At 38.8% G+C, this 26760-nt stretch overlaps 1 protein-coding gene across 1 annotated transcript in view; it reads right to left on the bottom strand.

The window, feature by feature from the left end:
• Positions 1 to 4910: 4910 nt before the first annotated feature.
• LOC119787422 (anoctamin-9) overlaps positions 4911 to 26760 on the bottom strand; it is a 38722-nt gene continuing 16872 nt past the window's right edge. The window contains exons 8-24 of the mRNA XM_038291286.1: positions 26016 to 26150; positions 25833 to 25926; positions 24399 to 24459; positions 20933 to 21015; positions 20746 to 20850; positions 19365 to 19523; positions 19251 to 19287; positions 16465 to 16576; positions 16320 to 16377; positions 16134 to 16231; positions 9858 to 10057; positions 8355 to 8507; positions 7185 to 7332; positions 6983 to 7099; positions 6807 to 6897; positions 6535 to 6647; positions 4911 to 5625 (exon numbers count right to left, since the gene is read on the bottom strand). Coding sequence (XP_038147214.1) covers positions 5601 to 5625; positions 6535 to 6647; positions 6807 to 6897; positions 6983 to 7099; positions 7185 to 7332; positions 8355 to 8507; positions 9858 to 10057; positions 16134 to 16231; positions 16320 to 16377; positions 16465 to 16576; positions 19251 to 19287; positions 19365 to 19523; positions 20746 to 20850; positions 20933 to 21015; positions 24399 to 24459; positions 25833 to 25926; positions 26016 to 26150 — 1789 coding nt within the window. The 3' untranslated portion in view covers positions 4911 to 5600. The remainder of the gene's footprint in view (positions 5626 to 6534; positions 6648 to 6806; positions 6898 to 6982; positions 7100 to 7184; positions 7333 to 8354; positions 8508 to 9857; positions 10058 to 16133; positions 16232 to 16319; positions 16378 to 16464; positions 16577 to 19250; positions 19288 to 19364; positions 19524 to 20745; positions 20851 to 20932; positions 21016 to 24398; positions 24460 to 25832; positions 25927 to 26015; positions 26151 to 26760) is intronic.

The following is a 26760-nucleotide window of genomic DNA, read 5'->3' on the forward strand; positions in this document are numbered from 1 at the left end:
GTCAGGAGTGGACCAGCGGATTCTGGACTACCTCACTGGGCACTTGGTGGTCTGGTTGCAGCAGAACCAACTACTGATTAATGCAGGTGGACTTTCACAGAAGCAGATCCATCCCACTGCCTCTGGTGAACATCCAGGGAACGGACATTGAGATGGTGGACTATTATAAGTACCTCAGTGTTTATCTGAATAACAAACTGGACTGGACTCACAGCACTGAGGCTCTATATAATAAAGGTCAGAGACTGAAGGGGGCGCTCCTAACATCTCTGTTGGATAATGTCTCCCCCCCCCATGCATGAAGCTGGTGCTGAACTGGAGAGCTCCTTCAGTGACAGACTGCTGCACCCTAAATGCACCAGGGAGCGTTATCACAGATCCTTCCTCCCAGCAGCAGAGATGGCAAAAGTACTCACTTTCCATACTTGAGTAAAAGTACAGATACTTGCGTTAAAAAATACTCTGGTAAAAGTGGAAGTACTGATTAAACTTCTTTACTCAAGTAAAAGTAACAAAGTACAGGCTTGTAAATTTACTTAAAGTATAAAAGTAAAAGTAGAAACCACTTTTTTCATGCCGTTGCCTACATTTTAAATGGATGTCTGCCAATAGGACTAGATCTCCGTTGTGTTCATTTTCAATCATCTCGTCGTCCATGCTACTATGCTAACGCCACCGCCACCAAGCTGCAATGATTTGCCGCCAATGAATACCGCCGAATCTGTCGATTCATCTTGTAGTGGTGCGTCAAATGCAACGTAGATTCCCATCCAATTAGATTGAATTTGGTATTGATGACGTGAAAAATAATAACGGTAACTCCATTGAAATGATTCAAAACTAAAGTAACGAGACAATTTTTTAAAATGTAAGGAGTAGAAAATACAGATATTTGTGTAAAAATGTAAGGAGTAGAAGTAAAAAGTCACCATAAAAATAAGTAGTAAAGTAAAGTAAAAATATCAGAAAAATCTACTTGAGTACAGTAACGAAGTATTTGTACTTCGTTACTTCCCATCTCTGCCCAGCAGCTGGAAGATTCTAGAACCACCACTGTTCCCAACAACCTCAACCAGTTCTTCCATTCATGCTGGTTTTTCACAGTTTCTACCTTAGTCAGTTAAATAATAATAATAATAATAGATTTTATTTGTAACGCACCTTATATTTCAAAGAAATCTCAAAGTTCTACAGAAATTAAAAGAAGAAGAAGAAAAAAATAAAGATAAAAATAATAATAATAGTAATAATAAAAATAAAGAATAAATTGTAGGGCTTACAGTAGTACATCTTACACCGAGTGGTATCAAAAACTAACAATTGAAACTAACAATTAAAACTACAATTTAATCTCAAAGTGCTACAGAGATAAAAAAAATAAAAAATAAAAAAATAAAGATAAAAATAATAATAATAGCAATAATAAAAATAAAGAATAAATTGTAAATAACCTGCTGCTGTCATTCTGCACATCTCTGATGTTGCTGCTATTTTCAAATTACTGTAAAAATGTTCATAGCTGCATATTGGTTATTTATTCTCCAGGTGATCAGTTTTATATTATTAAAACACTTTTCATAACAGTGATTTATTGTTTATCTTTTAATTCTTCACTATTATGTTATTCTTATATATTTTTCTAAGATCTACATTTGTGTGACCATTTTTCTATTATCTTTTTGCTGCTGGAAACACCAGAATTTCCCCATGGTGGGGTGGAGGTTCTATTCTATTCTAATTTTAATCTGTGTGGTTCTTGGTGAATTATTTAAATAAGGTCGGGTTCAGGTTTTCCTATTTTTCCCAAATGGTTGATCATTTTCACACTTGCAACAACTGATTAGCCGATTAGCTATTTGAACCTATGATCATTGTTCTGGCACCGTGAAAAAATAAAAATCTCAACAACAGATTAGACCTCGATCACCTTAATTCTTCTTTCTTTTTTTGGTAATCAGCAAAAGGTTCAGCTCAACAAAAGGAACTGTTCAGATGAATTCTGATGACATTATTATTGGTTTTAAACCTCTGACCACACCTACTTGAGCACTAAAATATAAAACATGTTCCTCAGCAGATGGAGAATACTAAAGGCATCAAACACATGATATCTCCATCCACATAACTTAGTCTTTTTAAAGCTGTACTGTATATGGTCTATCAAGTTCGAATGGTATTACTCAAAAGCAGAGATGGGAAGTAACGAAGTACAAATACTTCGTTACTGTACTCAAGTAGATTTTTCTGATATTTTTACTTTACTTTACTACTTATTTTTATGGCGACTTTTTACTTCTACTCCTTACATTTTAAAAAATTGGCTCGTTACTTTAGTTTTGAATCATTTCAATGGAGTTACCGTTATTATTTTTCACGTCATCAATACCAAATTCAATCGAATTGGATGGGAATCTACGTTGCATTTGACGCACCACTACAAGAAGAATCGACAGATTCGGCGGTATTCATTGGCGGCAAATCATTGCAGCTTGGTGGCGGTGGCGTTAGCATAGTAGCATGGACGACGAGATGATTGAAAATGAACACAACGGAGATCTAGTCCTATTGGCAGACATCCATTTAAAATGTAGGCAACGGCATGAAAAAAGTGGTTTCTACTTTTACTTTGATACTTTAAGTAAATTTACAAGCCTGTACTTTGTTACTTTTACTTGAGTAAAGAAGTTTAATCAGTACTTCCACTTTTACCAGAGTATTTTTTAACACAAGTATCTGTACTTTTACTCAAGTACGGAAAGTGAGTACTTTTGCCATCTCTGCTCAAAAGACCTGGAAGAAATATTATTTTTTAGCAGGAAAGAAAATCCCTTACAGAAAACAACAAAAACTAGATTTGTTATACATCTGAACTGCAACTTGACTTTTTAAAACCCATTAAAGCTCCTTCATAAAACTCGCCTATCCTCCTTTTTTAGTCTTTAAGATCTTTCTCTAATTGCATTGAATCTGTTGGCAAAAACCAGGCTGCAGCGAAGTCACACAAAGTGACAAGAACAATGCAGTACAAGAGTAATTGTAAAAAAATCATGCATGAATTCATTTATTTATCTTAACGAATTGTATTCAAATTTCAAAAGCAATCAAACTAGAAAGCTCTAGTGTGGTTTATTTGAGGGAGCAGCAGATAAGGAGAGACGGTTTGCATTAAGCAAAAAACTTTATTTCTATTACTGTGTGGATTATTTGAATGCGTGTGATTTATTGCCTCATGAAATCACTCCATGAACACTGTGCCAGTATTATCAGTTGTGAGCAGTGAGCATCATCCTGCAGTTATTAACCGCTGACATATTTAGTAGTAACTATCAGACAAAGCAGGTTTCTGAAAGCGTCCACACTTTGCTATCAAAGAGGACACAAGTCTGTTCACAGACCTCTTCTAAAAGACCGTAGGTCAGTCATTATGTAGGAGTAATTACAGAGGAAAATGTTCCATCGCAACACTTAGAGAAAGTAAATGGAGAAAAGCTCACAGGTCGGGCAAACTGATGAAGTATTTACATCCATAGAGAAAGACTAAGATCTGAGACGAATACATTAGGGGGAAAAAAAGGAGCAACATGACAACAAAGAGCTACCTAAGGTGGCTTTATGTCGTTAGGATCCAGGGGGTGGGGTGGGGGATTTTTTTCCTAATTGGTCCACAGAACAAAGCCAGAGTCATAGAACCACCAGGTTGTAACTAGCAAATAAGATCTGTGATGTGAAAGCAGCTTAAGCTTAAATCACAGCACTTTGATTTCTAAATCATTAAGAGTAAAACTCTAAAGGTAGAAACTGAAAGTGGTCATAGAGTCCAGTTATGGGTCCTGTGGCAGCTCACGCAGCTTAGTGGTTAGGGCATAGGGCTTTCAATCCTGAGATTGTGAGTTCGATCCCCCACAGACTGCCACTCTGGCTCCCTGAGCAAGACCCTTAACCTCACACTGCTCCCCAGGCACCTCACAATGGCAGTCCACTGCTCCACAAGGGGATAGGTTAAATGCAGAGAAGTAAATTCCCTCTGGGATTATTAGAGTATATACTATAAAAAAAAAAACTCCCCCAGAGAGTGAATACAGGTTCAGAGTTCCATGCGTTGAGCAAAGAGTTCAGAGACTGCAGACAAGCAGGCTCAGCTAAACAGAAACAGTGGTTTAGCTAGTGCTAGTGCCCCTGGTGCTGGTGATTGCTCCAGGTATCCACCAGTGACTTGAGTTTGTCTGCTAATCCTGAGACCAGGCTAAACCTGCTCCTGGTCCCTCGTACTCGTTACAGGACCAGGGGAGATTGCTCCTTTCAGGATGTGGCGTCGGCGCTCTGGAACGATCTCCCGCTTTTCTTGCACCTACTTCAAACTGTTGATGTTTTTAAGAGTGAAGTGAAAACCTATTTGTTTAAGAAAGCATTTTAATTCCAATAGATTAAGGGTTGTTTTATGAACATTTCTTTTGTGATTGTTAATGTATTGTATGTAATGTAATGTATTAAAATTTTGCGAAGCACTTTGTGACCTCTATGTCTGTGAAAGGGGTTATATAAATAAACATATGATTATTGGTGACCGGGCAGGCAGAGTTAGGCAGGTGAGTTAAATTAACAATTGAGGTCAGCTATCAGGGCAGATCATGACAAATTGAGCAACAGATCATAGCGCATGGCTCTCTGTATATCACTGGTTTATCTAGCTTTGCTCTTTGTTTTTTGCGCTGATTCTTTTACAGAGTTCTAGTATAATAACAGACTAAGAAGATAATTTATAAATATGATCTAAATGCACCCAGAGCGGACTTAAACATCTGCTTTTTTTAGCTCCCCTTCCCAGTTAACCTTATAATCTGGTTATTTACAATAACTTTATTTCTTTTTGACAACAAGCTTATAAATCAAGAAGCTTAAACTTACAAGTTTCTTAATGTGTTTAATAAGAAAAATATGTAATAATGCAAAAACAATTTAATTTACATAAACAAGCAATCAAATCCGTCTGAAAAAAGCAACAGGCATTTCATTTTGCATTTTTACACTGTAAGGCATCTTAGTAACACAATCAGCAGTCTACAGTATGTGCAGCGGAGCATTGTGGGTAAAACACTCATGTGCTGTATGGCTCATGAACACAGATCCAAAACTAAGTAGCCAATACTTACAATATAATACCATCAATATTATAAAAAGCATTTCCAGTAACATCAGTTACAGTTTAATAAGAGGTTTACATCCATTAAAAATGGGCACAAATGGTATTAACTTTCCGAGACTTTCCGTGAATTATAATAAAAACATTATTTTATTAAATACAATAATATGTACAAAGAATACAACATATAACCACATAAATAGAAAAGCACATACAAAATGCTAGATGAATAAACCAACATATTTGAGTGTTTTTTTTTAAATTTCATCCATGTTTAGTTTTAAAAAAGATCCTGTTAAACAAATAAACATCCTAAATTAGTAGGAGAATCATGCAAATATCGGGGGGGGGGTCTCCGTTGAAGATAAAACAGGTTTCAAACCGTCCCAGGTTGAGATGTAGATGCAGAAGGCCATACCGGGGTTATGTTTTCACAGTAAATGTTCTCTCATTAAGGAGTTTAAACAGTTTCAGGACGGAAAGTTCTGCAAAAAAAAAAAAACGATGATTAAGTTTCAATAGTGCAATTTGAATCAGAACACTAATACATTTGAGAGATTTGATAATAATTCATTAAGTGTTTAAACATCGTCATACACCGCTTTGTTTAAAAAATATTTAAATATAAAAAATCTAACAGCGGATGTCTGGGGGACAGTGATTGGCCTCCATGTTCTGAATGCTGGCGTTCCATAAAGAATAAATGATGAACAGTTTAGTTTGTGCCTTCAAGTCGTTGCCCATAGGAAGACGTTAGTTGGATATAATCTAACGGAATATCTTCAGAACGGCTCCAAATGACACTAAACTCATATGGGTGAGTAGAACATGATGTAATAATGTATAATCAAGGGCCAAATGTAAAAAAAAACGGCATTCCCCTTTAAGTGTTCGTAGAGGCTATTGGTTTTTATCAAGTTTAGTTTTTAGCAGCATTGTTCTGAAGCTACACTGCAAAAATGATCTCAAAAGTAGGAAAAATGTCTTAAATTAAGGGTATTTACCCTTAATTTGAGTAGGTAAATAAGATGATTTGCCAATGGGATGAGGACATTTACTCTTAAAATAAGATAATTAGATAATATGCACTTGAAATAAGACAATAAATTGTTATTATGCACTCGTAATAAGACGATGCAATTGTTTTTTCTTATTTTAAGTGTAAATTTTCTTGTTCCATTGGCAAAGTGTCTCACTTTCGTACTGAATTGGAGAAAAAAATGCACTTATTTTAAGAAAAAAATGACTCATTAGATTTCATTTTTTTGCAGTGTAGCGGTCGTTGTATGAGTTGTTGTTTTAATGAAGAGCAAAGAAAAAAGGAAACAGGAAGATTTTGTCTTCTGGGAGATAAAAGCTAGAAGTTAAAAAAGAAAAAAGTGGTTGACACTCACTTAAGTTGCTCTAGAAGTCTTTCGTGTTTCTGATCGAGGTGCTCATTCTTCACCACGATTGGAGCCGGAGGTATAAACCAGGCTGCAATGAATTTACATATGACCAGAACGTGCTGCAAGAAGAGAGGATCAAATAAATAAATAATTTTTTTCATCTGTAAACATGCAGAAAATGATTTCTTTGCATTTAGCAAACCAAGAGAGAGGCTGTTCGGTTTTGGCTTCGTGTCGGATGAAAGGAAAACTGTTTAGCTCGCTATTTTCAGACTTACCTCAAAGAGGATGACAAAAGCAAAGCGCACAGATAAAATCAGCCAAAACTGGGGGGTAAAATTAAAGTCACTGTCTCTGTAGTCTTTGTAGCTGTATAGAGATAGAGAAAAGAAAATGGCTGTGCTTAGGTAGAGGTTAAAAACGTTCCTTAAAGCAGAACTAAAAGAGAACAAACCTGCATGAAGTAGCATTTAGGTGATCAGGAGTGACCAGTTGGTTTGGATCAAACTTCACTCTGCTGTCACTCAGTAATGCAATGGATAGAGTGTTGTTGATGTAACCAGCAATGCAGCTAAAAGTACAAAAATAACCAAGTGAATAGTAGGTGTACCGTTGAAAAATAAAAATACTTTCAAAAAGAGATAATAAAGTCTCACTCCGTATCTGTTGCTGTTCCGTTGGCACACGGTCCATAGTAGAAGCGATACAAGAGTCTAGGGATAAAATCGGACGACACCCCAATTATCAGGCCATTTACGATGACGGCTAAAACACCAATAACCTCCAGTATGTCCGTCCAGATACCTGAGGCGAAACAAAAGAATCATCAACATGCATTCCAAAAAAAAAAAAAAAATCCACTGAAGTTTTTTCCTCGTTTGAAGACGTTTCTCTTCCATCCAGGAAGATTTTTCAATTTAAAATGTCAGAAATAGCGTTTAGTTCCAGGTTTTATCCAGCAGCCCAACAAAGCCTGGTTTTAGTTTAGAAAACATGCAAATAGAAACGGATCAACGGGTCCCCCCCTTTGGAATGGGGGTCGTTTGGCTTCTTTGTTAGCCTGCAATGCCCCATACCTGTCTATGTCTCTGAAAGGGGGGTCGTTAGAGGGAATAGTTGGTCTGGCTGAACAGGTGAGGTCTTCTGTCGTCCTATAAAGGGGCTGCGATGATAGCGGGAAAGTATCAAGTCTATTGCTGCATTTTAGGTCTCTGAAAGCTTAAATCTGAGTCCCCCCCCCCCCCCCCCCCCCCCCCTCAGTTTAAGGTTGGTTTTTCTTTCTTAACATAGATGGCTTCCTTCACGCCCCTCTCAAACCACCTGTCTTCTTTGTCCAAAATATGAACATTCTGGTCCTCCAAAGAATGTCCTTTGTCCATCAGGTGTAGATGTACTGCAGAGTCTTGTCCAGAGGAGGGCGCTCTTCTGTTGGGCCATGCGTCTGTGAAGAGGTTGTTTGGTTTCTCCAAAATAAAGATCAGAGCATTCCTCGCTGCATTGAGCTGCAGACATCACTCCACTCATATTAGGTCTTTAGGATGAACTAGTCTCTGTTTTAGGGTCTGTTTGGTTTGAAATGTTCTGGGATTTTGTGTTTGGAGAAAGTCCTCTTTAGTTTTTCAGAGAGTCCTGCAACGAATGCGATGGAGATGTTCCTTGCTGGTTTGACAAAGCCCAGTTTGGGCCTTAGTAAGGACATGCTCGGCCCCGAGTTGTAAGGTTCTGATGACTGAAATTTTGTGTTCCAATGAGAGGTGAGAGTCAAAAAGAAGATATCAACATGCATGAGCCTACAAAATATTTACGTATCTACATGCCATCCTTACCGATGTCATTGGTTTTCTTGGGAAACATTCTGCGCTCCAGGGTGACCATCTTAATGGCATCCAAGCGGATCTCAATCACATTATTGATGAGAGCAAACAGGGGAGCAAGTGGAAACGCTGCCACAAATATGGTGGTGAAGCTAAACTGGATCACTGAAGCACAGAGGAATAATGTCACACACTGCAAAAAGTCATTTTTTTCCTAAAACAAGTGCATTTTGTTCTTGAATCGAGGAGGTAAGTGGGACACTTTGGAACAAGACAATTTACATCTAAAATAAGAAAAAGCAATTGCAATTTCTTATTCAAAGTACATATTATCTAATTATATTATTTTATCAGTAAAAAAAACTCATTCCATTGGCAAATCATCTAATTTAACTGCACAAATGATGGCTAAATTAACTTAATTTAATACATTTTTACATATTTCTAGGTTGTTTTTGCAGGACACTGCAAAAAATTGAAATCTAAGTGAGTTTATTTTTACCAAAAAAAGAGCATTTTTTTTTTATTAAGCAGTTAAGTGATACACTTTGCCAATGGAATAAGGCAATGTGTATTTAAAATAAGAAAAAACAACTACAGTCTCTTAGGGATGCACGATATAATCGGCCCCCTATCGGTATCGGCCTTAAAACTGAATATCGGACATCGGCCACCCCACCGATATTTAACCCCATATTTGATCAGCTTCTGAGTTTCTAAAGTCTAAAAAAATAAAAAAAATAAATACTACTACTTCTTCTTCCTCAAAAACTTCTTTTTTACAGACTTAAAAACTTCTAAAGACGAGGCGAGACGAGACGAGAAACATTGATCCATTAAAATATCCCAATATCTTCATATGCTGATATATTGCCATTTAAAAACACCATATCAATCTCTTTTACTAATGAAATATTGCTATATGTCATCGTTATGCTACGAAATCCCCTGAAAATTCACCAAATGTTGCCATATTTTTATATGTTGATATATTGACGCGGTATCGATCTATTTTACTAACAAAATCTCACACGAATTTGCAAAATATCACGAGAGTTTGTAACAGAACAATGAAGTTTCACCAGATTCTGAAAGTAAAATAGATCGATACCGCGTTTTTAAAAATCGATTTGATATCAGCATATGAAAATATATTTGAGTATATTATTTTTCAAAGTGTCAGAAATGGATAACAAAACTGCTATTTTCAATGACTACTTATTTTTGTCCAGCTTGAACATCGGTATCGATATCGGTTATCGGCTACATGAGTTTTAAAATATCGGATATCGGCCAAAATCCCAATATCGTGCATCCCTACAGTCTCTTATTTAAAGTGCATAATATCTAATTTTAAGCATAAAAATGCTCCTTCCATTTAACAGATCATCTTTACCTGCTCAAATTAAAGGTAAATACACTTAATTTAAGACATTTTACTATTATTAGATAGTTTTTGCAGCGCAATCACAACAGATCCAGCCTTTGATCGTCTCCAGAGGCGAACATTCATACCCATCTCCAAAAACTCGTTGAACAGGCTGAAAGAGTCCACATCAGTGAGTTGATAGTTTTTTTGCCAATCGTTGAGTTTGCAGTTGTCACAAAGCTCTTCTCCCTCTTTGAGCTCAGATTCATCTTTCTTGTAGCAGTTGCCGCATTTCCTCCGCAGCTTTTGAGAGCTTTTCCTCTTCTTCATGAACTTGTGTAACCAGCTAATGCAAAAGACGGACAGCAACAATTAGGCCAAACATTTTACAAATCTGATTAACAAAGCGCCGTAGTACAATATGAAGCAATACATATTAAAAAAAGATTTTATAAGGCAAAATGTTTATATCCAGGGGTGGAGCTATCCACCCCTGGATGATAGTGGAGCTATCATCTTTTCCCCCTAATAATCAAGTGGAATATACGAAACATTTAAATTTTTCATATATTAATTACTATTTTTTCATATATACATAATTACTTGATAACAAAAACACTGTGGTTAATTATGCACATCCATATACCAATGTTAAAGATGATAAGTACAGAATTCATGCTCTTTTCAGAACTAGATTTTGTGTTTTATGGGGTAAAGAGAAAATGATGTGTCTTTAATGAAATCAGATAAATAACTAATTTAATAAAAACGTATTAAATAATCAATTTATGTAGATATTAGTACTTGTAAATATAAATTTTATGCAGGATGATTATTGATAAAAGTATGTAAGTAATGACAATGGAAAAGATCTTCGCCCAAAACTTCAACCTGAAAGAATTTTATTCACTATACCTTTTATCTTGAAAGCACCAAAGTTTAAAGATATGCGTCTATTTGTTAGCAAATGCTTTAGGAAAGTATAGTTTGTCTTTATTTAGAAAATATGGATGTTTTACTTTTGGCCCCCCCCTCAGTGTACATTGGTTATTGCCTGTCCACCCTTATTAAAATTTTCTGGCTACGCCTCTGTTTATATCGACTAGTAAAATCAAATATTAATACCACACACACTATGTTATACAATATGATACAACGGGGGTCGGCAACCCCCGGCTCTTTAGCGCCCCCTGTCAGATCGCGCTTATTCAAAGCAAACACAATGGAAAAAAGATGGATTTTTGTTTCTTTCTTTTAATTTAGTGTGCGGGAGGACAAACAAATGTTCTTTATATTTTCCATTGCTGTAAAAATGTGTATAATAGATACATTTAATCAATAAATTCAAACATTTCTATCAAAAATTATTTGCGTTTTAAGGATAATTATCATTGATTGTCTGTGGGTTCATAACTCCTTAATATTAGCTGGCTGTTAGCGTCAGAACTGATGTTTTCCACAATAGTTTATATAATTAAGACAGTTCCTCTGTCTGGATATATAGTTATAATCTCCACACTGCAAAAACGATCTGGAAACCAGTAAAAATTTCTTAAAATTAGTGTATTTAGCATAATTCAAGCAAGTAAATAATAAGATTTGCCAATGGAATGAGTATTTTTACTCTTAAAATAAGATAATTAGATAATATCCACTTGGAATAAGACAATGCAATTGTTTTTTCTTATTTTAGATGTAAATTGCCTTATTCCATTGGCAAAGTGTATCACTTAACTGCTTAATCCAAGAAAGAAATACTCTTTTTTTAAAGAAAAATAAACAGATTTCAATTTTTTACAGTGCATTCTGTACGTGGCAAATATTTGGGAATGGAATGAAAGCGGTGTCCTTCAGCTAAGAACAAAGTGTGATATTTTAATAAGGCTGAAGCCATGGATGTCTGCCCATCTGCTAACATGTATGATGTAAAATAAGATGTTAATCGTGGCTTCCTGAGACGTGAGCAGCTGCCTTCTGTAACTCTAAGCAACTTCTCTGATCTGAGTAAGATTATAATTTATATCAGTCAATTATTGTCTATTGTCATGTCTGCTGGTTATTTAACACATACAAGTTATGAAGTGTTATTTAAAGCAGCTGTCTCCAACAGTGTTGGGCACGTTACTTTGAAAAAGTAATTAGTTATAGTTACTAGTTACTTCTCCCAAAAAGTAACTGAGTTACTAACTGAGTTACTCCACAATAAAAGTAACTAGTTACTAGTAAAAGTAACTATTGCGTTACTTTTGCATTTCTCGCCCCCGTAACCCTCACACCCGGCCCCCACCTTCTCGCTGTGTGTTTCCAAAGCCAGCTGAATAGAGCGGACGACAAAGACAAGAACCTGCAGACAGTTTAGCATTGATTGCAACTCAACGTAAATGACATCAGAGGGGAACGCCATGGGAAGTTTTATAACAGGACATTCAGATCCGGTGAGTATATGAAATTAATAACTGAGGATGTCTAATTCTGAAATCCTGTGTGTTTGGGTTGTTATAGATACTGCAACATCTATCTATCCATCTATCTATCTAGATGTATACTCTGTGTGTGACATAAAATATGGATCTCCATCCCTGCCACAAGGGCCATCAAATAATGTTTAAAATAAAAAAATACAGTAGGTTGAAAAGGCAGAGTATCCATCCATCCATCCATCCATCCATCCATCCATCCATCCATCCATCCATCCATCCATCCATCCATCCATCCATCCATCCAGATTTCTCCCTTTCTCCATACAGGCTATCATTTCTGGCTGTTGTCAGGTTAATCATTTGATCGTTCACGCTCTCCATAGTTCTCCTGTGGCGCGAGCACAGGGCGACTGTTGCGCGCCTTTAGCGAGCATGCGCGTTTCCTGTCGCTTGCGCGGTGAATCGTGCCGCCTGCGCTGTGTGGAGATGCAGAGGAAACCGTTATGTGATGGGGAAACGCAGCTCGACGTAACACCGGTATTTCCATGTGGAAAACGCTGTTTTGCTGCTGGAGTCCTCCTCACTCTCCATCTCTCTGTGTGTGCTGTACGTTAACACCCACCAGCAGAAACACCCACCTATTCAACTGACAGACGGAATCTCATCCTCCCCTCTCTCATGACAAGGCGCGCACCTCTGGATGACCTAAAAAATAATCTTTAATATCTCTTAAACAAAAGTAGCACAAACAATATTTTTTTCTGCACAAATCTGCACTAACGTTGCACTAACCATTCAGTCTATTTGCAGAGTTTTTTGACGTGGGTGGGGTGTCAGCTTCACGCAGCTGCGCATGAGTCCTATCATGAAAAAAGGTTCATTGTGCGACCTGAGTAACGCGCAGTAACGGGGTGTCTGCAATGGTAACTGCGTTATAGTTACAGTCAAAGTAATTAGTTAGATTACTCGTTACTAAAACAAGGTAACGGCGTTAGTAACGCCGTTAGTTTCAACGCCGTTAGTCCCATCACTGGTCTCCAACCACCGGGCCGGGGACCGGTACCGGTCCGTCGGTCATTTGGTACCGGGCCGCACAGAATAATTTATCGACGATCAGAGTCTGAGTGATGTTTTATTTTGAAAAATATAAAAAAATTCTGTATTCTCTCCCAATTACGTCAGTCGGTGCATCTGTGCCTCTTGACACAGGTTAATTCAGTTCAGACTCATCCTATCTATAACATCCTATCTTTATGAAGTGGGATTTTCTGCGGTTACAGCGACCAAAGCAAAGCTACGGAGCAGACTGGACATCAGGAGCACACTTGGTGTGTCATTGTCTCCGATTACGCCTCGATGGGACCGGCTTGTTTAATTTTTATGCTGTTTGTATTTGATTTTATGCCAGTCGTATCATTTTACTTGATCGTATTTACCCGCCCGGCCGGTCCACGCCGGGGGTGGGGGGTGGTGGGCGGTGGATTTGAATACAATCAAGTAAAAAACAGTCAACCCGGTACGTTCCCCCCCCCGGTCCGCGAAAAAATTGTCTGACATATAGCGGTCCGTGGTGCAAAAAAGGTTGGGGACCGCTGACTTAAAGAGTTTGTCCGCAGTGATCTCTTTTCAGGAAACAGAACCGGAGAGATGGCGCGTCAGGGTGCAGAGCCAGAGCCTATTTTTAACAGTGTCATAGCCTTCGACTCACATTTCAGCGCAGCACTGCGCAAGGCAGCTGGCTGTTGTAATAAAATTTGGCTTATCTTCATTTTCATAGCCTAATTACCTTATCAAAAGGCTGCTGTTGCAGGATGCATTTCATCCCACTTTTGCCCCGATATGAGGAGGAGAAAAGGATTGTATTAGACATATAATGCATATTCCATTTTTTTTTTCAAATCCTCCAAATAAACCAAAAAATCAGATTTCCTTATCGTATTTCTCTAATTCCCTCCAAGCAAGAAATCATAAAGCATTAATAATTTAATGGAAGTAAAGCCTAAAGGAAAAGTCCGGTCACATTCAGAATCCAAACTTCTGAAAGTTCTTTAAATCTGAAATGATTTCATCCTGTTCAATAAATGATCAGTGTTTTTAATTCAGAGTAATTTTCATGTGAATGTGCTTTACTGGAGGCATCCATGTTTGTCAAAGAACACTACTGCCACCTACTGGTTAGTGACGTCACGGTGCGGTATCGGCTGTTGATCAAGTCCCAGTGCTGTATCTGGTGTTTGTCACAACGCGCTATTATCCAAGTCATCTTGAAAACATTCTTCTTCCAAATGTTGGCTACATATTACGGGTTTTTTCTCTGGCCAGAAGTTCGATGGCAAATCCTCCCTCTTCAAGTTGGCGATCCAACGACCAACCCGTCCGTGGAGGATCAGGAATCAGAAAGGTGGAATAACTCTTTTTTTCACTTTTACCCGATGTATTCCAGCATCCAGCTGCCATGCACGTGGGCATTGTCAGTTTCACTATAGCTCTGGTGAATTTCAATGGTGAAGTCCTCTGGAAATCTTCAATAATTGTTGTTGATTGCAGATGTGTCTAGTAGTTCCCATTGATTTAGCTTGGAAAGCGGGGAGAATGGCGCTAGGCTTACCGCACCGTGACGTCACTGCTGGAAGATGGCAGGAGGGAGGGGCTACTATACTTGGGCAAAAATGGCCGCTCCAGGACAAAGTGATCATGATAAAATTATTGTTTTTATTATTTTTCTTTACTGATTAATGCTAAATTCATTAAATTACCGCAAACTTATTAGTTTCAGGTAAAAATAATGATCCATTGTTTATTCCTTTCTGTCTGGACTTTTATTTAAAGCAGCAAATATCAGCAGATTAGTCACATAGTGTCATTTTCTCGAGGATGCGCTGCAGAGAAAATAAGCATTTAATCATGAATTTTTATTATGGATTAAGCATAGTCATTTTGATAGTGGGCTAATATACACGTAGAGCCCTTAGAAGGGTTATATAAGACTTTTAAAGTTTTTCGGCTCCAGGCAGATCTGTTTTTTGTTTTTTTTTGTTCAATATTGCTGTAGAAGCCAATATGTACAAACGCTGGGAAACGCTATGAACCCACAGCTGGCTGTTTGTATCATTTTTTTATTTTGTAAGCAAGCAACAGTGGGAATAAATCAGCTTTTAAACTGCAAGAACAGCATCTGGACATTTCCCTCCGGCAAAAGCACGTCAACCATAAGATTCCGGTTTTTCCAGTGTGTTGGGATCTGGAGGTCTGTCCACTTTTCTCCACCAGAGGGCGTTCTAGCTCTCCTGGAGCTGGAGCTGATTGCACCACCTGCTGCTTGTTTGCTCATCAGGAGACCAGTATATAAGGAGGCAGAGGACATCACTCCAGCGCCAGAGTGTTTTGCCAGTTATGGTTAGCAAGCATGAGCCAACCTGCCTGTCTGAATCTCTGACTCCCAGAAAACCTGAACCTGATCTGTTTTGTCCTCTCTGCTCCCCAGGTTGAACCTGCCTGAAACCAGAAACCCTGAAGAGTTTCTCTGTTGGAAATCTGTCAGTCTGATCTCTGAAGAACCCTGGAGAATCAAACCTGTCAAAGACCTGCCTGCCAGCTCTCTGAAGAATCTGAAAGGGAAGCTCAAACCTGTGATCTGCAAGCAGTCAAACCAAGCTCTGCCTCCGCCTAGCCCTCAGCCTGCCGACAGCCTCTGGACCCTCCTGGTTCCCCCCCTCTGCCGCTCTGCTCTAACTCCAGAACAGTGAACCAGTCCTGGATCTGATTATCCCTTGATTCAGTTCATTATCTCACTGTGTTTATTCAATAAACCTTTGAACTTTTCTCCTGTTTCCGTGTGTTCTGCATGTGGGTTAGGAACCTTAAACCAAACAAGACACAGTGGCTTTAACCTTAGCCCCTACAATTGCTCTTTGAACATTTCGGGTTGCCGACCCCAGTGATGCAATATTTAAAAAAAAAACAGAATGAATTTAGGTAAAAATAAAGGTAAAGATTACTTACGGGACAGTGATCTCGATCATATTGCTGATGGTTTGCTTCAACACCATTATAATAGTCATTTGAATGAACAAGTCTGTGAGACATCCACTCGGGTGACACTAAAACAAACACAGTCAAACTTATAGGAACCATACAGCCGTAATCAATAGCTATGAAATGATAAGATGAGCATCTGGAATTGCTTACCTCTTCTAGTCTCCACAGCTCTGCAATCTGTACGTATTTACCTGGATGGCCGTTTATCCTGTCATCAGTGTAAGAAACAAACAGAAACTTAAGCCAAACAGGAAAGACCAACTGGTTTCCTAAGTCCTGATTCTAAAGTTTTTACCTGCCAAGAAAAAATGCCACATAGAAGAGGGAGGAGAAGTAGGTGAAGAACTGGAAGGTGAACATCTTTACAGTGAAATTTCTCTCTCTGGCAGTGAATGACCTTGTTTTTTCTGTTAGAACAACAGATGGGCATTAGAACTCTGCTGATTACTGATCATTTTAAAGCTGTTTACTTCTTTCCTGCTTCTATGTCCCCTCGCTGATTTACAGGCTATAATGCTGTACTGTGGCTCTCAGTTTGTGTCCTTTGTCTGTTTGAAGGACTAATCATTCAAAGGACCGGAAGCTGTTCTACGAGCGGTCGTGTAAAAGTGGTTTTCTCGACAAACCAGTTAATTTTCTCATTATCTGAAGATAACGAAGCTGTTTTCTCATCATAAAAAAATGATTGGTGTGTGTTAAAACTGATTACATAAGTCAGGGCAAAAATCTAGATAAGTAATTTTTTCTCAAAAAAAGTGCATTTGTTCTTGGATTAAGGAGGTAAAACAGACCTTTTGCCAATGGAGGAACAAGACAATTTGCATTTAAAATAAGAAAACACAATTGCATTGTCTTATTTCAAGTGCATTTTATCTAAATATCTTATTTTAAGAGTAAAAATACTCATTTAATTGGCGGATCATCTTATTTACCTACTCAAATTAAGGGTAAATACTAGTGCTGTCAATCGATAAAAAATTTTTAATCGCGATTAATCGCATCAATGCCTGAGTTAACTCGCGATTAATCGCATTTTAATCGCAAATTTTTTTTCTGATTGAAAATCATTTAAATACTCTCGATGACATACAAAAAATACATACAGGCTAGGTTTGTGCCAATGTTCTTTTTAAAATGAAAACAGGTCACAGACACTGATTTATGCCATAGAAACATATGGCAAGAAGATGGGGAGGCATGTAGCAAAAAATAACAAATATGTAGCCAAAAAAAAGGCCCTGAAAACAGGCTGATGTAAAAGACAGTCTTTACAGTTAATACAGTCTTTTGAACAAAGACAAGCATTTTACCCTACTGCTATAAAATGTAGTACAGTTAACATTAGATGTTAATTAACCAAGATAATAATGAACAATTTTCAATCAATACATCAAAATCAATAGACCGACATCACTAGATGGAGGTAGTCTATGCTCTAGAAAGTTACTTTTCAGCCTCTTAACAAAAATGAGAACACACACACACCCACCCACCCACACACACACACCCACATACACACACACACGATACCGACCTGTGGCCTACATAGACAGCAAGAGTGCCGTAGCAGATTCCATTTCACCTCAGTAATCTGTTTTCTCAGCGTATTTCAGGTTGCTATTAGTTACCAGACACTCAACTTGTTTGTTGGTGGTGGGGCTTAAAGAAAAGGCACTAGCGTCACCCAGTGTATGAGCGTCTTTTTCCCTTGAGGAGCTCCGCTCTTGAAGCCTATGGAAATGCATAGACTGGGGGAAAATAGCCCCGCCTTCCCGCAGGCTGCAGCGGGATGTACTTGGAAAATTGTACCATAAAACCACATAGCGTTAATCTCACGTTAAAAAAATTATCGCCGTTAAAATGGCCTCGTGTTAACGCGATAATAACGCGATAATTTTGACAGCACTAGTAAATACATTTAATTTAAGGCATTTTTACCTATTTCTAGATTGTTTTTCCAGTGTATGTGTAATTCTCACTGCAAAAAATCTAAATAAGTCATTTTTTTCTTAAAGTAAGTGCATTTCTTATTCAATTAAGGAGATAAAAGAGACATTTTGCCAATGGAACAAGACAATTTACACTTAAAATAAGAAAACACAATTGCATTGCCTTATTTCAAGTGCATATTATCTAATTATCTTATTTTAAGAGTAAAAATACTCATTCCATTGGCAAACTATCTCATTTACCTACTCAAATTAAGGGTAAATACACTTAATTTAAGAATTTTTTACTTATTTCTAGATCGTAATGATCCTGGGTTTAAATTTTAGGTAACGAGACGACATTGTTGGTTTGATAATTTGCTTCCACTTCTGCTTCATCAGCAGTCAGCTCTTTGCCTCCAGGTGTTTTCTGAACAGCAGCGGTGTTCCGCCAGTAACAGCTATAAGATGCTTTTACCCCCAAAATGAGTCCAGATCAAAGTTTTTTATTAGATTTAGATTTGTTTCTACTTTAATCCATGCAATCCAATCATCCACCACCACCAGTGAAAAGAAAAAGGAAACTAAAACACTGATTATTTGCGCAAACGTGGTACAACGACTGCACAACCAGGGGCCCCGCAGGCATGGATGGACTGGGAATCCAGGGTGTTCCAATCACTGTTTTCTCGTGATAACGAGATAATAATCTTGTTATCTCGGGAAAACAATTAATGGTTTAACCGTGATAACGAGATAGTTACGTCATTATCTCGAGAAGGCAAAGGGAACAAAAACGTCCGCTCTAGGCTTCCGTAGTTCTTTACAACTGTGAATACGTGAAAATATTCAAATTCCTTGGAAACTATTTTCAATTTTTGTTTATTTATATTATGAATAATAAAAGTATAAAAGTATAGAATAAATTGAAAAAAAATCTAGATCTAGTTGGTTTTTTTATTTGTAAGCATTAAGAAAAGGCTCCTGTTATTTCGGGGAGACATTTCTGACGCCTGTCCTTAATCTGGAAGCTTAAAACACCTTAGTCAGCTCAGCGCACAATCTATGAGTATCGTTGCCTTCCTTTATTTCATCTATTCCCTGCTTCAGGTCAAATAGGATATCAGAGCAGAAACATGTAGAGAAGTTGTACCTATATCGCAGAGCTTCATCGCTACCTTCCTGTTGACCTGCAAAGAAAAACAAGACCTTGGGTTTGAAGAAAACACTTTGAAAAACTGTAATCTACATTTAGAGGTGTCAGTACCCGCGTCATGATGGTGATGATGATGAAATGGAGCAAACCGCCGGCTAACATCGCCCCGATGTTGGAGGCGTTGCTTGAGAATGAATTTTTGGCCAGAAACCCTCCTACTATCACCCTGAACACCACCAGGAAATGTGTCAAGCCAATAATCAGCATTATCTAAAACATCAACGACGAAACAAAACAGAACAAAAGTGTTACAGCTGTTATATTTCTGCAGGATTTATTGCCAATCTTAATATCTTCATCCACATTTCTAACACTAAGGGTCTGATCTACTAAGAAGGGGCCACTCATTCTCCTATCCTGGCTTCTCTTCATTGGCTTCCTGTTAAATCCAGAATAGAGAAATATCAGCTGTGCTGCTGCCATCAACACCTTTGTTTCTAGCTGTTGGAGCTTGGCCTGTTTTCCAGTGTAGTCCTGTTTCTCTGACTGTGACTAACTGGATGTGCTCTCTTCATCCTCTGACATGGGAGCTGGCTCGGAGCTCGTCTGCCTGGCTGTGTGTTTCCTGGACGGGGCCGCCTGTGGAGCTGGTTGACAGCTGCCTTTTGTATCTATGCTTCTTTTTCTATGTCTGCTTCTGTCTCCTTGAACCCCAGTGGGCCTCAGCAGATGGCCGCTCACACTGAGCCTGGTTCTGCTGGAGGTTTCTTCCTGTTCAAAGGGAGTTTTTCCTCTCCACTGTCGCTACAAGCATGCTTAGTGTGAGGGATTGCTGAAGAGTCAATGAGTCGATGCAATCAGCTGGTTTTCCTTAGATAGAATCAACCAGAAATGCAAATGCAGCTAGTGGCATTGCTTTGATTAAGAGCACAGTTGAAAAATTGCTGCAGAAATTAGGATTTTTTAAATTGTGTTTAGGAGTGGACAATAATCCTAAACAACTATATATCGCAATTATAATTTTATTCAGTAATGTTGATATGACATTTCAGCCAATTTACATACTTTTAGTACTTTAATTGTGGTTTAATGTCTTATTTTTTGAACCAAATGCCCTTAGGATCGCCGCATAGGGCAAAAAAAAGAAAAAAACTTTTATTTTGGTTTGAAGCTTTAAATTGTGATGATGTCTTTCAAAGCAAGCAGAATGTTTTTCTTAAAAAAGAAAATGTTCCTCCATTCATAATGTTTTCTGCTCCTTTTCATGTTTCCATTTAACTTTATTCTCTCTGACTCCACTGCAGCCAGAGGTGGGTAGTAACACTGCTCTTACTGCAGTTCAATATCCCTGCTCATGTCACAGATGCAATTTCAGCTTAAATGTGTTTTTATACATGTAAACTTTTAAAAGTTCAGGGCCTTAGAACAAATCCACCCCTCTTGTTTTCATCTAACATCTGCAATAAGTAGAGAAAAAGGAAACATTTCTCACCATCACTGTGACACAGATCAAAACCAGAGTGCTAAAACCGTAAGAATGCTCGGATTTCCTTGGTTTACTTTCAGCGTCATTCACCACCTCCAGGATCAGTTCCTCCTGTGATTTAATCAAATGAGATGAAAAAGTTCATCAGACGTGCATCCAGTGAGAGAAAGACGATTTTCTGAACTGATTTTACCTCCAATTCAGACCAATCAAGCATTTTCCAATAGCTGATGTAAGTTGCACGATGTCTCTTCCACATCTCCAGAAACATTGTTGCTAAGGAAGAAAAAAATCACACCGTAAATATTTTATTATTCAATAAAAACAGATTTTTTTTGTATGTAAATGTATTACACACTTAAAAAAATCCAAATCTAGATATGTAATTTTTTCTTAAAATAAGTGCATTTGTTCTTGAACTGAGGAGGTAAAAGAGACATTTTGCCAATGGAACAATACAATTTACATTTAAAATAAGAAAAAACAATTGAATTGTTTTATTTCAAGTGAATGTTATCTAATTATCTTATCTTAAGAGTAAAAATATTAATTCCATTGGCAAGCTATCTCATTTACCTACTCAAATTAAGGGTAAATACACTTAATTTAACACATTTTTACTTATTTCTAGATCGTTTTTCCAGTGTAAATGTATGTAATTTGGTATGAAAACAGATGTATGTGTTTTCAACAGTTAAGGGAGGCTTTGCGGTTTATTATCTGACAAAATCTATGAACTAAATTGAAGTTGAACTAAAAAAATTATTTAAATTTGTTCTTATAGCAAGTTCAACAGGATGGTAAAGACTACTTAAAGAAGAACTTGCAGGAGTTTACAGACATAATTGAGAAGAAATTTAAAAATTCAAAACTTTGCCGGAAACTTCATCCTAGACATTCATATGAAAATGAGCACAATAGTCCGATTAATCAAATTTATTCCTGAATCTGCGCTTTTAAAAATTCCTTGAAATTGTTCTTCTATATCAGAGTTCATGGATTCGCGGACCGCTGTCCAGATCCGGACGCACTTGCTGCATAATCCGGACCCAACATGATTTAAAACATTTATAAATTACCGACGGCAGTGTCTAAACTTAATTTCTCCTGTTAATACGGTAAAGCCCTAGCCTGGGTGCCATTCCGAACTTAGTCCCGCCCACAAAGTTTGAGGTCGGGGAAGTTCGGTCTGGCATTGCCCCATAGTAGCGCGAGTATTATCGCCCACTGTCAGGCGATCCAATCAAATTGTCAGGGCGGGCTTTATACGATGATGGACAGATGATCAAGAGTAACGTAATCAACCACGTGACCAAAGCGCGCTTGGGTGACAACAACAATGGCTGCCGCTGGAGAGTTGAGGTGTCTAGATTCTGCTATTAGGTCTCTTCTAGAAGATATCGACAGCAAATTAATTTTAAAAGAGGAACAGAGAAACGCGATCAAGGCTCATCTTCTTATTCTAGGCGTGAAACTGCACGCTTTGATTTTTGTGGACAACAACATACGTCACGCACTCCGTTGCTCTTATTGGTTGTAGGTCTATCCAATTTAGTGCAGAGGCCTTTTTTTTCCTGGTTCGTTCGAAACACGCCCCATAATCACAGCTCTATGGAGCAGCATCAGACTCATTCTGACTAGAATTGAGTCGGACTACGCCAGGCTAGTAAAGCCCTGGGGAGCGTCCGGCTCCAGGCTGCACGTGATCCAAATGAGCCAATGAGCTGTCAGTCTGGGTTGCTGCTGCTGCTACTTTTAGACACAGCAGGCAAACCTGTGGCAAGCCGGGCGATGGGAAAGAAGGAGAAGACCATGAGAAAAAGAGAGCAGAGAAAGTGTGGACTGCTGGAAGAACTGCGGTGAACTGGTGAAAGAAAAGTGAAATGGCGTGCTCAAAGATGACCCTGCACATTTAGAGGATGTTTGGCTCAACCTGCTGCTGTGAAGCAGGATTCTCCACCATGAACAGAATCAACAATAAATCTGGATCCAGGCTCAAAATGAGCTCCTTGATATGTGCTTGAGAATGGCTTAGTCTCCGGTTAAACCCAGGTTTAAAGCCTCGCAGGGCAGCCTAAAGCCCACTGCCAACATTAAGACAGAAAAAAGAAAGGAAATAACAAATAGCTAATAATCTCAGTAACTAAAACTACAACTCTATTTTTCCATACAGTTGATGCAACACACTAAGAGTGGTAAAACAGCAACACAGCATCATGCTGCCACCAGCGTAATTGACAACTGATACATTGTTGGTTTGCAAGCTTCATGAAGATGCCACCAAACACTTTTTATTGCAACCAGATATAAAATGCTTGCTATTGCTCTGTGGACCATAAAGTTTTTTGTTTTTTTTTTAAGTGCATTTGTCATGTTAATGTAGGCATTTGTAAACTTCTGACAAGCCTGTGAATTTTGAGGCATTTGGGCCTTTTTTGCTCAGCATAGAACAATACTAAATTTGCAACATTCCAACAGTCAATAATTGAATTATTAATGGTGATTTATCAATTTATGGTTACTTAAAAGTGTACACAACCATTATCCTCACATAAGAGTAATGTAGCTGAATAAGAGTAATCCCAAAGCACTATGGTGCCCCCCCCCCAGCTTTACCTGTGCATAGGTATGGTGGGTTGTGGTGACATTATCCCACAAGGCTTTGGAAGACTTTAGCCAAACCCAAAAGGTTTTGTTTGGAAAAAGTTTCTCCTTTCTTTTAATCCTACTTCTTGGTTCACAAATATGGGAAATCTAAAGAAGTGTTGCAACATCTAGAGGTCTGCCAGCACGCTTAGTTTCCTGAGTAAAGAAATAAACTCCTTTGGCTTTTGGAGCTTTTCTAGAGGCTGCCTCACGGATCACAAGCTCGACAAACCGACACATGGACACCCAAAATCCTAGCTAGTTCCTGATTGTCCCTCTGGCATTGTGGCGTGGAATACCACAGCGCAGACCGTGCTTCAAAATTGTAGCCTCGTGAGACCATCCTGATCTTGCGAGCTTTCAAGGTTTCGCTCGCTAGTCAGTCTGGAGACTCTCCGTTAAAGAAAATTTGGAGCCGTTCACCAAACGAACGTCCAATCAGCGTTGGCTTTGAGGCGGGTTGAGGTGTGACGCAACGAGAAGCGCGACAGTTCAGTCTAAAGAACATGGCGGCTTCAGCCGATGAAACTAGCGTTAGCGTGGCTATCGAGCAAGTTTTATGGGAATTACAGAGTATTTCTTCACTGAAAGAAGAGCAAAACACTGATCTGGAGGCTTTTCTCAGAGGAAAAGATGTTTTTGCTCTTCTCCCGACTGGTTTCGGCAAGAGTTTGATCTATCAATTGGCTCCTCTTCGTCGTCGCTCTGTTAGTACGTCATATGCTTCGTTGATCTGATTGGTTTATTTGGCCCGTCTATCACCAACATAGGCCAATCAGCTAACCAGTATTTTCGCCCCTTCCCAAAATTACTTCAACGGAAGGTTTCCAGATGGATATGTGGAGCAAATCCATCTGGCGGAGTCAGGTTATCAAAATTGGGCATAAATCAAAAATATCTGCGTTATACCTGCGACAGCTAACCGTGACACACGGCTGCAGGAGTTTACACAGCCCTTAAGGCTGCTCTATTATTATTCATTGAATGTGTGTGTTGTATTGGCTCGTACTCACTCCATATTGCCATGAGCATCGCGAAGATCACCGTGCCGTTATTGTCGAACAGGAGGCTCAGCTGTGAAGAGAGGATGAGCAGAGAGAACAAAGCAGCACTTATTAAAAGCAGAATTTAAAATCCTCCTTCTCACATATAAAGCCTTAAATGGCCAAGCTCCATCTGATATCAGAGATCTGATTGTTCCTTATGTTCCTAACAGAGCACTTCGCTCTCAATCTGCAGGTTTACTAGTGGTTCCTAGAATTTCTAAAAGTAGAATGGGAGGCAGATCTTTTAGTTCTCAGGCTCCTCTCCTGTGGAACCAACTACCAGTTTTAGTCCGTGAGGCAGACACCCTGTCTACTTTTAAGGCTAGGCTTAAAACTTTCCTTTCTGATAAAGCTTCTAGTTAGAGTGGCTCAGGTTATCCTGATCTATCTCTATAGTTCTGCTGCTATAGGCTTAGTGTCAGGACTCCTGTTTTTGTGTTTGTGTTTCTGTGTTTGTCTCCCTTCCTCCACCAGGAGGCGCCTGGTTCTGGTTCGCCTCCTCACACACCTGCTGATGGTTTCCTCGTTAAACGGAGCGTTCTTAAGCTGCTGACTGCCACTACTTCGACGCCAGAGTGTTTGCCAGTTTAGGGTCCTCTAGCCAAGCTGAGTTTTTGCTGATTCAAGCTGATCTCTTTTTCAATCTGAGTTTAACTTTGTTTTTGTCTTTGCCTCTCGGCAGGAAGTCATCCTGCAAACTGGTTTTCTCGGACCTTCTCTCCCTGGAAGGATCAACTGAGCTTCAAACTGAGCTGGGGTTCAAACAGGAGGTTTGGATCCATTTTCCCCCAGAGATCATTAGAGCTTCTCACTGAGAAAGGGATTGTTATCCACTACGACCCGTTCAAGTACTGCAGGAAATCTGAGTGGCAGTCAGTTTCTCCATTCACCAACTATCAACCGCATTCTGGGTAAACTCTGTTCCTCCCTCCACCGAATCAGACAAACACTGGAACCGCGACACACAGACAGGAGTCAAGGATTCAACAACTTCTCTGGAAACGTGAGTCGGCAACCAAATCCTCTTCTTCAAGTTCACAAGTCAAATTCCCCACTGAGCCTGAACTAACCGCTGTGTCTTCCCCTCACTTTACAGTTCCGGTTGAGCAGTGTTCAGAGCAACACTTTTCCCTCTGTTTAACTTCTTCAACAAAACCCGTTAAACCTTTTCCCTGGTCTCTCTGTTCGGTTTTCTGCATTTGGGTCTGAACTTTGTAACATCATGACACTTAGACTGCTAGAGGACATAGGGACCGCTATTTAATCATGTCTTTGACTGTATGATCTGTTGAGCTGTAAAGTGCCTTGAGATGACATGTTTGGTGAATTGGCTCTATATAAATAAACAGAATTGAATTGAATTAGCCGCTGAGATGTTTAGCAGCAGACATCCTGACAAACCTTGGCGTATGAGCAGGTTTCTGAAAGCTTCCACACTTTGCAACCCTCGTCACAGAGTGGACACATGACTCTGTTCGACTCGCAAACCTCTTTTCTGCAAGACAGTAAGGTCAGTCATTATGGGGGGGTAACTGCTGAGGAAAACATTCTCTTACAACACTCAGGAAGTGTTTGAAAGCTTACACAAGGGGTGAAGTGTTGAAAAAGCTGAGGCCGTAGAGAAAGACTAGGACCCCTATAAGAGCTGGTGGGACGAGCAGAAATGTGTACCAACCCAACCACAGGAAGTACAAGGCCACCTTCTCCCCAAAGTAGTCCCTAAAAAACAAACGGTGGGGAGAAAAACACAAGAGTCAGAAAAAGGGAAATAAAAACACTTCATGTCATCATGATTTGTTTGTGTTTTGATCATTTTCTTGTTTTGTTCTCTAAGACCCCAACCCTAACCCTGTTAGTAGAGTGTTGTCTTGTCAGTTTATCCTTTGTGTTCAGGTTTTTAGTTTGTTTATTTTCTCTTTGTTTATTTCACAATTGATTCCCTTCAATTAAGTTTATCTACATCTTTGGATAAATAGTTTATTGTTTTTTCAGCCCATCTTATTCTGTTTAATTAGTCTCCCTACTTTTGCTGTTTTACCATCATTCAGCCACAGTTGTGCCTTATTTCATTTGATTAACTCCGCTGCTTTACTTGTGTTTTCTCCATGTGTGCCTCAGTTTTCATGGTTCTCTTTTGGGACTCTGAGTTTTTAGTTTACAGTTAATAGTTATTCTTCTTGTTCTTCTTCTGTTTATTTCCCATTATATTCAAGCAGTCTTTAGTTACTCTCTGCTGCCCCCTTGTGCTTGTTTCCTTTCCCCTTGGCTTCCGTCTAGTTCAGGGGTGTCAAACTGGTTCCAGAAAGGGCCGTGTGGCTGCAGGTTTTCT

Source organism: Cyprinodon tularosa, unplaced genomic scaffold (assembly GCF_016077235.1).
Source record: "Cyprinodon tularosa strain WSP-4 unplaced genomic scaffold, ASM1607723v1 ctg298, whole genome shotgun sequence".
Taxonomy (NCBI): domain Eukaryota; kingdom Metazoa; phylum Chordata; class Actinopteri; order Cyprinodontiformes; family Cyprinodontidae; genus Cyprinodon; species Cyprinodon tularosa.